The sequence below is a fragment of the Oncorhynchus mykiss genome, chromosome 24 (genome assembly GCF_013265735.2).
Source record: "Oncorhynchus mykiss isolate Arlee chromosome 24, USDA_OmykA_1.1, whole genome shotgun sequence".
NCBI lineage: Eukaryota > Metazoa > Chordata > Actinopteri > Salmoniformes > Salmonidae > Oncorhynchus > Oncorhynchus mykiss.
In genome coordinates this window covers 19,504,798-19,518,736 of record NC_048588.1, presented here as the reverse complement: position 1 = coordinate 19,518,736, position 13,939 = coordinate 19,504,798, and the positions used below count along the sequence as shown (strand labels likewise).

The 13,939-nt window shown below is 43.1% G+C and overlaps 1 protein-coding gene across 4 annotated transcripts; it reads left to right on the top strand.

The window, feature by feature from the left end:
* Positions 1 to 870: 870 nt before the first annotated feature.
* LOC110503947 (hypermethylated in cancer 1 protein) lies at positions 871 to 12,559 on the top strand. 4 transcript variants are annotated; one of them, XM_021582611.2, is made up of 2 exons: positions 871 to 1,097; positions 9,489 to 12,559. In XM_021582611.2, exon 2 carries the CDS (start codon positions 9,506 to 9,508, stop codon positions 11,705 to 11,707), a length of 2,202 nt encoding a protein of 733 aa, XP_021438286.2. In that variant the 5' UTR covers positions 871 to 1,097; positions 9,489 to 9,505; the 3' UTR covers positions 11,708 to 12,559. The 4 variants fall into 4 exon arrangements, with proteins under 4 accessions (XP_021438286.2, XP_036817704.1, XP_021438285.2 ...); XM_036961809.1 differs by having other exon boundaries at positions 9,473 to 12,559; XM_021582610.2 differs by lacking the exon at positions 871 to 1,097 and adding an exon at positions 3,488 to 3,704.
* Positions 12,560 to 13,939: the final 1,380 nt, after the last annotated feature.

Sequence of the window (13,939 nt, the reverse complement as noted above, 5' to 3'; positions counted from 1 at the left end):
GACATGGTGTTGGGCAGACAATGGGAGGATTGGGTGTTGGAGGGAGCATTCACAATCCACAGCAAGGCTTATGGAATCGTCTATAGGGAACGGTTGAGTCGTTATGATCATTAAAGATAAGACTATTTTGGTCAATCAGGGACTTTCAATCAACTAAATTGACTTTATCAAATGTCTTATGGAAACCTTGCTGATTTCTGTCATGCAAATAGGTATTTTAAAAAAGACACCTGCTATTTGGTAGTTTTACCTGTGTAAAACATTGTAAGCAGGTACATTTTCATATCAAATAAGAAGTTCAGACAAATTGGCATATAATTTCCTGTTCAAAATAACATTGTCTAAAATAGAATGGAAATGTTAATATGAACATTAATGTAATATTAACATCAATGTATCTGCTTTCAATAATTAATCAAATTTTGCAAAAGAAGGTCATGTTTTTGGTACAGTTTTAGATATTTTCCAAATTATGGCTTGTATAGAGAGTTATGTACTGTGCCCGTCTTTACCAATGCTTGTGCCATTGAGGGAAAAAATGTCACATCAGAAGGTCTTTACTGACGGGGGTGATGTATTCTATGAGCCATCCATTGCACTGGTATGTCTGGTAATACAGTGAATCTGACAGAAGAAGTTCACATACAGCTTAGAGTATGGAGAAAATATATACACTGAAATGGCAAAGCAAGTGTAATATCGATTTTTCTTAATTCCAAATAGAATATAAGCACAGTGCAAAGTAACGGGTTTAGCAGTGAATGACGGTAACTTTAAGCACAAAGGTTGCTGCGCACATTACAACCTAGAATGCCAACCATTGGGTGTCGCTGTGGGCGCATCCACCAGGCCATCAGCCCTGGTCTGATCGGACCTCGACCAAATCTGAAGAGGTGTCGATATAGTACTATTGCACGTGAGAAATAAAAGAGCGTGCAGGGCAAGGAGAAAGGACGAACGGTGATAGAGAGTAGGAGAAAACAAGGAAGAGGTTGGTAATAGCACGGAATTTTAGGCGAGTAAGCTTGGAAGTCTGGATGGGGGAATCCCGAGGAGAAGATTTCACAAACGGCCACGACACCAGACATGAGTCCGAGGTGGGTAAATGACAGTTGGGAGAGCGCGCGATGGCCTCCGCTAGCCTCATGAATATTTACATGGCGTCTGCATACTTACCGCGACTTCAGGTGCATTCAGTCAGTGAAGCCAATACGAGCTCTCCTACTTATGTATATATTTATTTACTTTTTGAACAGTTGTCTGTCAGCTGGCAAGTATAGACTTAACATACCTGACGCCTAAATTATATCGCATTTTAAAAGCTTTCAATTATTCTGAGGTTGTTTAGGGGTAAATGTAAAACAAAATCTCCCGAGAATGTCTCTCAATCTAAAGTTACTTACTTTTCTTTGAAGGATTCGAGAGAGGAAACGTGCCTTACTAATTCAAAACAAACGTGTTTAACTTAAGATGTTTGTGATAACGGCAAAATGACCATTTGCAGTGACAACGGTTTACAATTAGTAGCCAAAGATTGGTATACCTACAGTCAATTGGTAGAATAAATATATATCATTTGACATATGCTCAGCTTCTAAAAGTTTTAGAACTGATGTAAATTAGAAAAGTTGATTGAGATGATTTTCAGACTGTCAGCCAACACTGCAACTAGGCCCATTGCTGTGTATTAAAAATAGCAAAGGCTACAATAATTTGTTATTGTACATGATCAAATTCAGAACTGTGTACTGTGTGTGGAACACTGAAATCACTGTAGGCCTGAAGACAAACAAAACTTCATAAAATACCTAAACAACCCTAACAGCTGTCATGATTAATATATATTTAACAAAATTATGAAAATGCAACATGTAAAGTCTTGGTCCCATGTTTCATCAGCAAAAAACAAAAGATCCCAGAAATTGTCCATATGCACAAAAAGCTTATTTCTCAAATGTTGTGCACAAATTTGTTTAGATCCCTGATAGTGAGCATTTCTCCTTTGCTAAAATAATCCATCCAACTGACAGGTGTGGCATATCAAGAACCTGATTAAACAGCATGAAGAGTATCCGTCTGTAATAAAGTTCATTTGTGGGGGAAACTTATCCTGCCCTATACCCTCGCATGGTTGCACCCTTGCCCAGTCATGTGAAATCCATAGTTTAGGGCCTAATGAATTTTTCAATTGACTGATTTCCTTGAATGAAGTTTCACTCAGTACAATCTTTGAAATTGTTGCATTTTTTTGTTCAGTATATTGTAATTATTTTGGGGCTAATTTACAGTACAATGTAGGTACACTTAATCACCTTTTACTGGGTGTATATGTAGCTTACCCCAAATGTAGAGGTAGGTACCTTTTCCGCTCCAAAATAGGCCCACGTTTTACGCATGAAAACAAATTACGTCAATGACTGCACTACTAGGTATATAGTGTATGGTTGCAGGATTACCTTATAAAGATATTTGATGGATAAATATCAGGGGACAGAGTTCTGCTCTTCCCCGCCAACCTCTGTCAGTACTCCGAGTGTCGCAGGATATGGGCCGTGGCAGTCTACTGTCAGCTCTTGTCTGCTTGTCTTTACCTGAGCAGGTGAGACTCATTAGACATTATGCTACAATCAGTAGACACCAAACTCTAACGATGAAGTGACTCTAAGTTAGCCAATGGGGGTTGGACTGTAGAATGTCACATCCGTATAGGCTATCGACGGTTTACCCACTAGGACTAGTACACAATATCAACAGCACATTTTAAACTATCCAGTGGAGGCTGCTGGGGGGAGGATGGCTCATAATAATGGCTGGAATAGAGTCAATGGAATGGCATTAAACACATCAAAGACATGGTCTCCATGTGGTTGATTCCACTCCATTGACTTCATTTTAGCCATTATTATGAGCTGTACTCCCCTCAGCATCCTCCACTGAGACGGCATAGGATGAACCTTATAAGTAGGTTTAATTGAAATATCCATGAACTAAAAGGGTGTGTTAAAGATCAGTTTCAGTCAAATGGTATATGTATAAACCATCCATCATCTATCGGTGTGTAGGCTATTTCCCCATGGTCTAATTGTTGACAATAAGCATTTTTTTACGGGTCTCATATGTCTCCAAACTTCAGTTCAGTGCGAAACTGTTGTGGGATATACAATAAAGGCCTGTCTCTTTAAGACGAAGTCGCGATGTGTTGTGAAGTTCAAGTTGGGGTCAGTTGAATGAAGTTCCTGCCCTCGATTTTAACATTGAGTTTTATTATAGACTGACATCACACGGGGTGCTAAAACACTTACGGCGCATAGAGGCTCCATTATTGCGCGTTATAGCCTCGACACAAAAAAATAGCCGAGGAAATTACTAAAATAAAACAGGAGGAAACTGATGCTGGACTAAGCACGTATTTTTTTGAAGGAGGGGGTGAGAAAGAGAGGGGAGGGGCAGATAGAGCGAGGGAAGGAGGACACAGAGAGAGAGAGAGAGAGAGAGAGAGGGAGGGAGGGAGGACGGACGGAGAGAGTAACAAGAAAGTCATAGCAATTAATAATAAAAAGTTTTGGCAGTCGTGCTTGGAAAACTGGCATGGTTTTTGGAGGCTGGCAGTTCAAAGTTGAAACGTCAGAAATTACTCCAAAAGACTGCTGAGATGATCATTAAGGGAGACTTAGATCGGGTGGCAGAAGAGATCGGGCATCCAGGTAACGTTTCAATACCAGCTTTTTAAAGACCACTACAGTTACAGAACAGGCAAAATTATTGAGACCAAATATTGACAATATTTTACCTTTTAGCGATTTTAATGTGAACATAGGGGGTTTATCGCTGGTTCAGTGTTTGGTTAGTGTTTGTGTATTTTGAATGCAAATGAGGAACTTTTAAAATCATAGTCAAGTTTTCCTAATTTTGCGATGGAACCCATTAGTTAATCGATTTTTATTTGTAACAAGACATGGTTGCTTAAAGCCTTTTGTTTGATTCAAAAATTCTCAGCTCCAACAAACTACGAATAGCCTACACAATTGTATCATGTTAAATGGATCACTGGACTAAATTCTATATAAACTATAACAAGGTAAGATTTATATTGGATTATTTGCTGTTAAGTAGGCCTAACCTATATGTCACCTATTGTCATCAGATGGTGTAGTTCAGTCTCTGGGTGTTCAGCATGATGCCTCATCCTCTGTCAGTCAGTGGTAGTAAATTGATGCAGTGGGTCTCGTTGCTGCGTTCACTCCCCTCCACCACAGTGCAGCTATAGGTCACAGCTTGCCTAACATCGGACTAATGAAGGGTTCATGGTGCTTCACATGGAGTTGATTCGATTTTAGCCAGAGCGATGACGGCTTTATCTGTTCCTGTTCTGTTCCTCTCCCAACCCCTCTGCACTTTGCTATGTCAACATTTAAGTGATGTCGTTTATCAAAACATCAATCACAAAAATATTGACAACACATTACGCACGTATAGGCCGATGTCATAGGATATCACTAATTTACAGCTATTTCAATGAAGTGTAGGGCTGCTTGAATTTTCCGTTTGTACAATATTTGCGGAGATTATTTAATGTAGACTCATGGCTATCAGACTGAGACAACGACGGGTGACGCACTATAGAAGTCAGGGATGGTTTTATGCGCGTTGAAGTCTCGTGATTTGTCTAATGCGAGATTTAAGATACCTAAATTAGGTATATCATGTCGTGTTGTTGTTGTATTTTAAAGAAAATAGCCTATAAGCCTGAATAACACATTTCTTCTCAAATTGTCCATTTCTTGATAAACGATGTATTTAATAAGATTTTTTTATTTTACCTATAGCCTAATTAACGCATTGAGTAGGAATATAATTACATTTTCTGAAGAAGTTGACAGGACTCAGAAGTAGGCGAGTCTATTTTGTTAAAAGGGCAACTTTGAGTTTGTAGGCCTACTTCCCATCTCGGTGTGTATTCAATAACATCTATTGATTTAATTAGACATGGTTGCACAAAACTAGACTTATCTTTTACAACTTTACAAACTTTACTGCAGGCAAAATACCTTTTAAAAAAGGAGGCACATTTTTAAAAATAAGATTTGTTGGCCTATCTCATGCAAGCTAGTGGTGACAAGGAAACTAACAGCCAGAACATATTTTAAAACAAATAAAACATGTAAAACCTATAGCCTGTGAGTTATTTTTTTAGGAGGCCCCTTTAATAAAGGTGATCGTGTGCACTTGTCTCCCGTCGGGATTATGAATGGATGTCTGGGGGTCTCTATTCTAGAGAGACGAGGCGCGCAGATCGCGAGTTTCAGCATTTGAAATGTCCCTGATAAGAAAGTCAACGACATAGCGAATCAAAATCATAACAAAGGTAAAGGCAAGGTTGCGTTGATAAGGTGGCAGCCTCGTTTTGACGGCTGTCTAAAACTACTCACTTTTCTAGCCTTCTGACTATAGAGGAAGTGTAAAAAGCAAATGTCTCTGGCCTTGTCTAAAATTCGAGACGTCTCCCTGCACTGCTTAGGCTAAGCGCAGGACACCCACACTTTAGGCTACTTTCAAAGCCTCAATTGTAGTTGTAGTAGTTGCTCTACTGCGTTTATACATCCCATTCACAAAAAGTTCGTGCCACGTAAGGCTTTAGAGCTCAGTGTCTCACTGTTTTTTCCTTGTGGTTTGACAGCAATGTGAACAGCAATGATATATATACTATTTCACAGCATGAAAACAAACAGTTTAACCTCTAAATACATTAATTTAGAATAGACTAAATAAAGCATAAATAAAACAAAATTAACATTTCATTTGCTATCAATAAGTATGTTTTCTTTGCAACTTCATGAATTATTAAGTGCCTTAAATAGAACATTCTCAAACGACAAAATACTACACTGATTAACATGTAAACCTACGACAAAGTCGTTCTCTGAAAATCAGGCAGGCAGAATGTGTGGATGGGAAGTGTGGAGGGTGTTCTTAACTCAGAGCAGAACCCCTCAGCCTAAACTCAGCCTCAACCCCAAACAGAGGAGTGACAACGCAGACACAACACAGGTATCATGGATACCAAAGGTGACTCAAGTGCGGTTTTCAAAGAAGTCACCCTTATACCAAATATAGCATTCACCTACAACCACTTTTGGGATGATAAATGGTTCACATTATTTTAAAACATGTTTACTAATTGAGCCTTTTACAATATGAGAGAGAGAGAGAGAGAGAGAGAGAGAGAGAGAGAGAGAGAGAGAGAGAGAGAGAGAGAGAGAGAGAGAGAGAGAGAGAGAGAGAGAGAGAGAGAGAGAGAGAGAGAGAGAGAGAGAGAGAGAGAGAGAGAGAGAGAGAGAGAGAGAGAGACAGAGAGACAGAGAGACAGAGAGACAGAGAGAGACAGAGACATTTTGAGCACGTGAATTATATTTGAATTGTGAACATAACCGTCCTCTGAGATGCCTTTTAAGACGTTTGATTGGTCTAGTGGATTAGAGAGCTGTGGCCGACAAGGGGATACAGTAACTCTTAATGCATGACTAAGGTTTTTAATAGGCCTACATTATTTATTTTGGTCACTACTTTCTTATCTTTTACTCGACGTCTTGAGAGAAAAAACTATGTGCATATTCTACAAATTCTACAGATATGACAGACAGTTCATTCGTTCATTCTAACTGGATGATCATGCTAATAATTTGAATTCGTTTTTTTTTTTCACTGAACGCGTTAAATGTGTTACTATTATTTTTTATAATTCATATATCCAAACGACGCTAAAAATGGCAAACCCGCGGTTACACATAGGCTACAAGCGCTCGTGTGTGTGCACGTGCGTGTTCCTGTGTATACTTGTGTGACATGATAACGATAGCAATCAAACAGACGGAAACGAGCCCAAACAAAGTATAGCATCATTGTGCCATACACACAAGCCCACTCTCTTGCTGCTCGTTAGACAGATGAGATGCGCAAGTAAATGTGACAGTTTTTCCAGAATCTAAAAAATGAAATCATAACTTATAAATATGCCTGCTATATTTTTTCCTCTACCATTGAAACATTTAAGTAAAACCCTCTTTATAATTGAAGGCTGGCGTCCCATAAGGTGGTGGCATGTTTCTCGACGCGCATAAAGGGGACAGTGTAGCATAGAGCTCTGTTTCATGCCGCCGTTTTATTCTCTCAGGCCGTGTATAGCGTGTTGTGACAGAACAAAAGTGTATGGTGCACTCCCATTCACCCTTGGGAAACATCCGCGCCTGTCCAAACCTCATGCGTAAAAGCCTATGAGGGCTGCGCCTTGCGCACAACGCACCAATCGAGTAGCACAGTGTCTAGATATATAACTGAAATCCTTCACGATGTTAATGTATAACTTACCCATCGCTTTGAATATCAATTCTCATCTGAGGCATATTGAATTACCTGTTCCTTTTTTTGGATTTGCTCCTCATATCGTGGAGGTTCTAGTAAAATACGACCTGGGAGAAATGAAAGACAGCAGCGTTTAAGAGAGCAGCAGTGGCAACCTGTAAATGGTTAGGTTATTATTATTACACCAAAACGACACAATTTTTTAAATTGCTACGTTCCTTTTGGGTAATTCTAAACATATCACCTCAACTACACCGCAAACTCATTAAGACTGAGGTGTGTCTTTAAATAATAGGAATGGAAGGCTATGAGACAGCCAGGATATACAACTCTGTATAAGAACCACATGCACTGCTTTTCTTTAGATGGATCCCTTGGTATGTTTATGTGTGTTGTGCAGTGGGCTTGCAGGGCCTCCATGTGGGCAGAATAGTGTCTTAAGGAGGCCTCAGTCGGTAATTAAATGTCCACTTTCAATTTCATGCATCAGTCCCTCTGACTGGGGGCTTATGGTCAATGAAATAAACAATAAGAGGATGAACTTATGTCAGGAAGACCACGGTCGGACATATTTATTCAGTTGCTTGCTTCCCATCAGTGAGACCAAGCCCTTAGGGACAGTTACAAACTGTTTCATCTCATCAGTAAAGTATCCTCAGACTCCAATGTTTGAACAATACATCCTGCTAAATTTGTTCAGTTAATAATGTTTACTTAAGCCTTAGTACAACAATACACAACTTTGTGTGTGTGTGTGTGTGTGAAGCATTTGTGTCCATTACAATTCCAGAGTTAATCTCAAGTTAAAGCATTGGAGCTTTAAAATGTCTTGATTTACATCCTGTGTGATCAGAGTTCCTTATATGACTGGGCCGAATGGGAGCTCGAAGACACATCTTTTTTTGGACTCGTCTTCTGCCTCCACAGGTTTACAGTATACCTGCTGTTCATCATACTTGCAAAATGTTCACTCCGCTTTGTTTAAAACACTGCACACACCACCTCTGGAACATTTCTTATGGAAGCCGGCAACACGAAAACATATCCATATCTGTATCTTTATTTTTCTCACTCTCAGCATTTCAGTTTAGGAAGTGAATGTGTACATTTCAGTATAGGAAGTGAATGTGTACATTTCAGTTTAGGAAGTGAATGTGTACACTTCCGTTTAGGAAGTGAATGTGTACACTTCAGTTTAGGAAGTGAATGTGTACACTTCAGTTTAGGAAGTGAATGTGTACACTTCAGTTTAGGAAGTGAATGTGTACACTTCAGTTTAGGAAGTGAATGTGTACACTTCCGTTTAGGAAGTGAATGTGTACACTTCAGTTTAGGAAGTGAATGTGTACACTTCAGTTTAGGAAGTGAATGTGTACACTTCAGTTTAGGAAGTGAATGTGTACACTTCAGTTTAGGAAGTGAATGTGTACACTTCAGTTTAGGAAGTGAATGTGTACACTTCAGTTTAGGAAGTGAATGTGTACACTTCAGTTTAGGAAGTGAATGTGTACACTTCAGTTTCTGATAATGACAAAACCACGTCAACTGCTGCTCACTTACAGCAATAGCTCACTTTTATAGAGTAACTCCTATGTGTGCTGCCTTTACTGTAAATCTGGAGCCTATCTGTTCATTTTTCCTTACATGGAATCATTACGATTCATCAAAACCAAGTTAAGTAATGGGATACAGTGGCAGAGTTCAGCCAATAGCAGGGTTGGGGTCAATTCAAATTGAAGGCGGTCAAATTTGGAAACACAAAAATGTATTAAAACAATTAATAGTTTATGCTCCTCAGTTTATTGGGAAGTTATTGAAAATGGATCCTGTTTTTTTTTCAAATTTCAAATTGTTTTTTAAATTTACTTCCTGAATTGACTGCTTTAAATTCGATTTGAAGATGTAGATTTGAGTTCACTTTATTTATTTCTAGTATACGGATGCCAAATCAGACCCTTGTCAGCACTGTGCTTCGTTTTTAAATGTCTCACTTAAAGAGATAAAAAGAAGACAAAAAGTAATTGGGGAATGTGCCACAATATCATGCAAGTATATTAGGAAATATAGGAACTATATACAGTAGATATTGACTGGCACTGCATGACGTTTACAGATATCTGCTGTTTTAGGTGGCGGTCTGACGACGATGCTCCATGCCATGGAAGTCCCAAGTCATGCTAGACACCTCCTCCTGCAACTCAACACCCAGCGCACCAAGGGCTTCCTGTGTGATGTCATCATCGTGGTGCAGAACGCGTTGTTCCGAGCCCATAAGAATATTCTGGCCGCCAGCAGCCTCTACCTGAAGTCCCTGGTCGTCCATGACAACCTCATCAACCTAGACCACGAGATGGTGAGTCCCGGGGTGTTCCGGGTCATTCTAGACTACATCTACACGGGCCGTCTGACGGAGGGAGACCCCAGCTCCCCAACAGAGCCCAACCTGGGGGCCGTGCTGGCTGCAGCTAGCTATCTGCAGCTGCTGGACTTAGTGGCACTGTGTAAGAAGAAGATGAGGAGAAATGGGAAGTACCATCTCCGCCCCACTCCTGCCTTTCTGCCCTATGGGAAGATGGGCCCCAATAGTTTGGGTTTAGGGGGAGGGGGCAGGTATCGGGTGTCCACCCCTGTTATTCAGTCCTGCTACCCAGGGGGAGTTGTGAACACCCACACGCCCCGCGCCCCACCACTAGAGGAGCTGCCACCCCACCCCCATGCCACCCATGCAGGGGAGTTGTATGCCCCCACCTCCTCTCAGGGCCCTCAGGTGTTCCCCTCCACACCCTCAGCCCTGCCTGCCCAGCCCAGCCTGCGCCCAGTTCACTCTGACAGGAACTGCTCCCCCATCTATGTCCTGGACCTCTCCAAGGAGAGCCCCAACTCCCAGTCCCAGAACACTCCCTCCCACCCCCACCTGGCCCACGCCCTGCCCCACCACGATGAGGAGCGGGAGGGGGGGCTGAGTGGCCGCACCAGCCCAATGCCGGGGAACAATGGCGGGGCCTACCCCACAGAGAAGATGGAGACAGCTGATCAGGCTGGGTCTCTCCCACCTCATTCTTACCCCCACCTTAATAAGCCCCTGGGGCCCCACCTGCCCCACCTCCACCGCTCCAGCTCCCAAGGTCCAGACCACTACCCCTGCCCCCTCAGCCCCGACACCCCCACAGAGGCTGGAGAGCCCAGCAGGGAGATGGGCAACATCTACCGCTGGGTGAAGCATGAGCCACTGTCATACACAGCTGAGGATGAAGAGGATGACGAGGATGAGGAGGAACGGGGTGGAAACGGAGACCAAAACCACCAGCATCACAACCACCATCACAAAGCAGGGGAGGAGAGCGATGATCGCTACCGTAGGGTGGGCTGTGATGGGGAGGAGGAGAAGAGTGGCTCAGGCAGTGAGGGGACAGGCAGTAGTGAGGGTCGACCATCACCCACAAGGGTCATGGGGAGGTTCCACCTACCCTACGAGCCTGAGAGCTTTGGGGACAACCTGTACGTCTGCATCCCCTGTGACAAGGGCTTCCCCAGCTCTGAGCAGCTCAACGCCCACGTGGAGACCCACACAGAGGAGGAGCTGTACTCTGGAGGGGAGATGGGCAGCAGCAACCCCAAAAACAACAGTAGCAACAGCAATGGTAACGGCAGCCTGAACAGCCTGGAGGGGAAGTCCAGCCAGAGCCTGACGCCTGGGGTCCTGGGGGAGATCATCAGACCCTATCGCTGTAACTCCTGTGAGAAGTCCTACAAGGACCCGGCCACGCTGCGCCAGCACGAGAAGACCCACTGGCTCACAAGGCCCTACCCCTGCAGCATCTGTGGCAAGAAGTTCACCCAGCGCGGCACCATGACCCGCCACATGCGCAGCCACCTGGGACTCAAGCCCTTTGCATGCGACCACTGTGGCATGCGCTTCACCCGCCAGTACCGCCTCACAGAGCACATGCGCATCCACTCCGGGGAGAAGCCCTATGAGTGTCAGGTGTGCGGGGGCAAGTTCGCCCAGCAGCGCAACCTCATCAGCCACATGAAGATGCACAGCAGTGGGGGGGGCGGAGGGGCTCTGACGGCCGACGGAAAGCTGAAGCTGGACTTTTCGGAGGGGATCTACCCACTGAGTAAATACGCAGCAGAGCACCTGGGGCTGAAGCAGGAGAAGGCCTCTGAGCTGCTGGCAGAGCATGCCATGGAGAGCCTGTTCCCGTTGTCCAAACTGGCAGGCGAACACCTGCGCCTCAGCCACCATGACAAGATGGATGTCCTGGGGGTCCAGGCCCTGCCCCCTCCCCCAGGGTCCCTCTCTGACTTTCACTCTCGTACCATTGAACGCTACTCCCCCAGCTAAAACCCTCTGACCAGTCACCCCCAGCAAGGCCTTGGCTACCACACAATCCTGTGGGCACACAACTTAACTTACAGTATTCTAATGTCATTCACTTCAACTCCATCAGTATCTGCACCTCAGACTAAGGCCAATACTTGGCCTAAAGAATGCCCACAAACTGTGTAGACTCTTATAAGTGCCTTTCTTTCCTAAGTTTGCATTATATGCATTTTAAAGACCTTCCTAGAATGAGAAACGTGCTATTTCTATTATATTTTGACCAAGGAATACCCACTCAAAACAGTGTAGTAGTTATGTATACGCAAACCACCGATCCAAAAACAAATTGAGAACCAAAGATCATTTTTTCTTTGTTTTTTGTACATAATGAAAAACCAAAGAAACTGTTGCCAGAAAGTGTTGTAATCTGACCCTACACCTGTGTACTAAATGTACTTTTGTACTACTACTATTGTAATTGTACATAAAATGGGAAAAAAAGCACATATGGACAAGATTCAGGGCTCCTGTCCAGAACTGAAAGGACTGTTGGACAAAAGAAAAAGCCAAAGCTTTGGGATTTGCAATTGATTGGAACACTTTTTCTTAATTTTGTTTTTTGGGGTACTGGATTTTTCTCTCTATCTCTCTATCCAGTTTTACGCCATGCTCCAGCTGTTCTAGTCACGAGGGAGGGACTAACTGAAAACAGCCTTCGCTCCACAATTTAGGTAAAGTTATCTGTGCTTTGTTTTTCTACCGTTGTTATGTACTCTGATCATGATGTTGTGTACAGAGAGACTGATATTAAGTGACAGTAATAGTAGCTTAATGACTTGTACACTCAGTGCCATAACCCTTTGAACCCATAACCTCTCTTTATTCGTATTTTTCCAATCATATTTTGACTTGCATCCAGGTGCCTTCAAATTGTTATTGAGAAAGTAGCGAGTAGCACAACCCTGTGATCTCACAACTGGGACGCATCGTGGTGCATACCCAACTGATGACACGCCAATTCTTCTCCATGGCTTCAACATCCAGTGATGTGGAGTGTAGACTAAGAATGGGTGTTGCCTGTGACGTGTTGTAATATACTGAACAAAGATATAAACGCAACATGCACCAATTTCAAAGATTTTACTGAGTTACAGTTCATACAAGGAAATCAGTTACTTGAAATAAATTCATTAGACCCTAATCTATGGATTTCACATGACTGGGCAGGGGTGCAGCCATGGGTGGTCCTTGGAGGGCATAGGCCCACCCACTGGGGAGCTAGGCCCAGCCAATCAGAATGAGGTTTTCCCCACAAAAGGGCATACCCCCTCAGATGATTCCGCAGGTGAAGAAGCCGGATGTTGAGGTCCTGGGCTGGTGTGGTTATACGTGGTCTGCGGTTGGAAGGCTAGTTGGACTTACTGCCAAATTCTCTAAAACAACATTGGCGGCAGTTTGGTAGAGAAATTAACATTATGGCAGCTATGTTGGGCATTCCTGCAGTCAGCCTGCCAATTGCACGCTCCCTCAACTTGAGACATCTGTGGCTTTGTGTTGTGTGACAAAACTACACATTTTGAAGTGGCCTTTTATTGTCCACAGCACAAGGTGCACCTGTGTAATGATCATTCTGTTTAATCAGCTTCTTGATATGCCACCTGTCAGCTGGATGGATTACCTTGTCAAACTGACAGGGATGTAAACAAATTTGTGCACAACATTTGAGCGAAATGAACTTTTTGTGCGTATGGAAAATATCTAGGATTTTATTTCAGGTCATGAAACATGGGACCAACACTTTGCATTTTGCGTTTCTATTTTTGTTCAGTGAATTTACAATGGTGGGTACAGCTATTCAACTCACCAGAGGAGAGCACAGAGAGGCCATCCAAGTCAGTGCTGAGAGGCTTGAGTCAATTACTCCTAATCAGTCTCTATCAATAGCAGCAATTGCTCTAACACAGATGATTTATCAGCACTGACAATTGTCCCATTCTGAGCATAAATAGTACTAACCACGTTGAATCCTTTTGACCCATAGTAGTCTCAACTCTGACAGAGGGCTGTGCTATCATTGACAGGCCAAAGTGACTGCTCCGCTGCTGCCTTAATACACACACGTTCACACACACACAGGGACTGGGAGCTGCTAATGTGACGACGTTGTGAACATGAGAGCTGGGCGCTAGCTGCCTCTGACAGTGCTCTGCTCGTGGTGCGGCGGCAGGCCGCGCTGTCTGTGTGGGTGAACAG

Excerpts from the sequence above, each read along its gene's own strand:
- LOC110503947 (XM_036961809.1), top strand. The coding sequence starts at position 1,038 with ATGGGGGAATCCCGAGGAGAAGATTTCACAAACGGCCACGACACCAGA. Across the intron at positions 1,098-9,472 it reads ACACCAGACATGAGTCCGAG|ATATCTGCTGTTTTAGGTGG; the intron begins GTGGGTAAATGA and ends TGACGTTTACAG.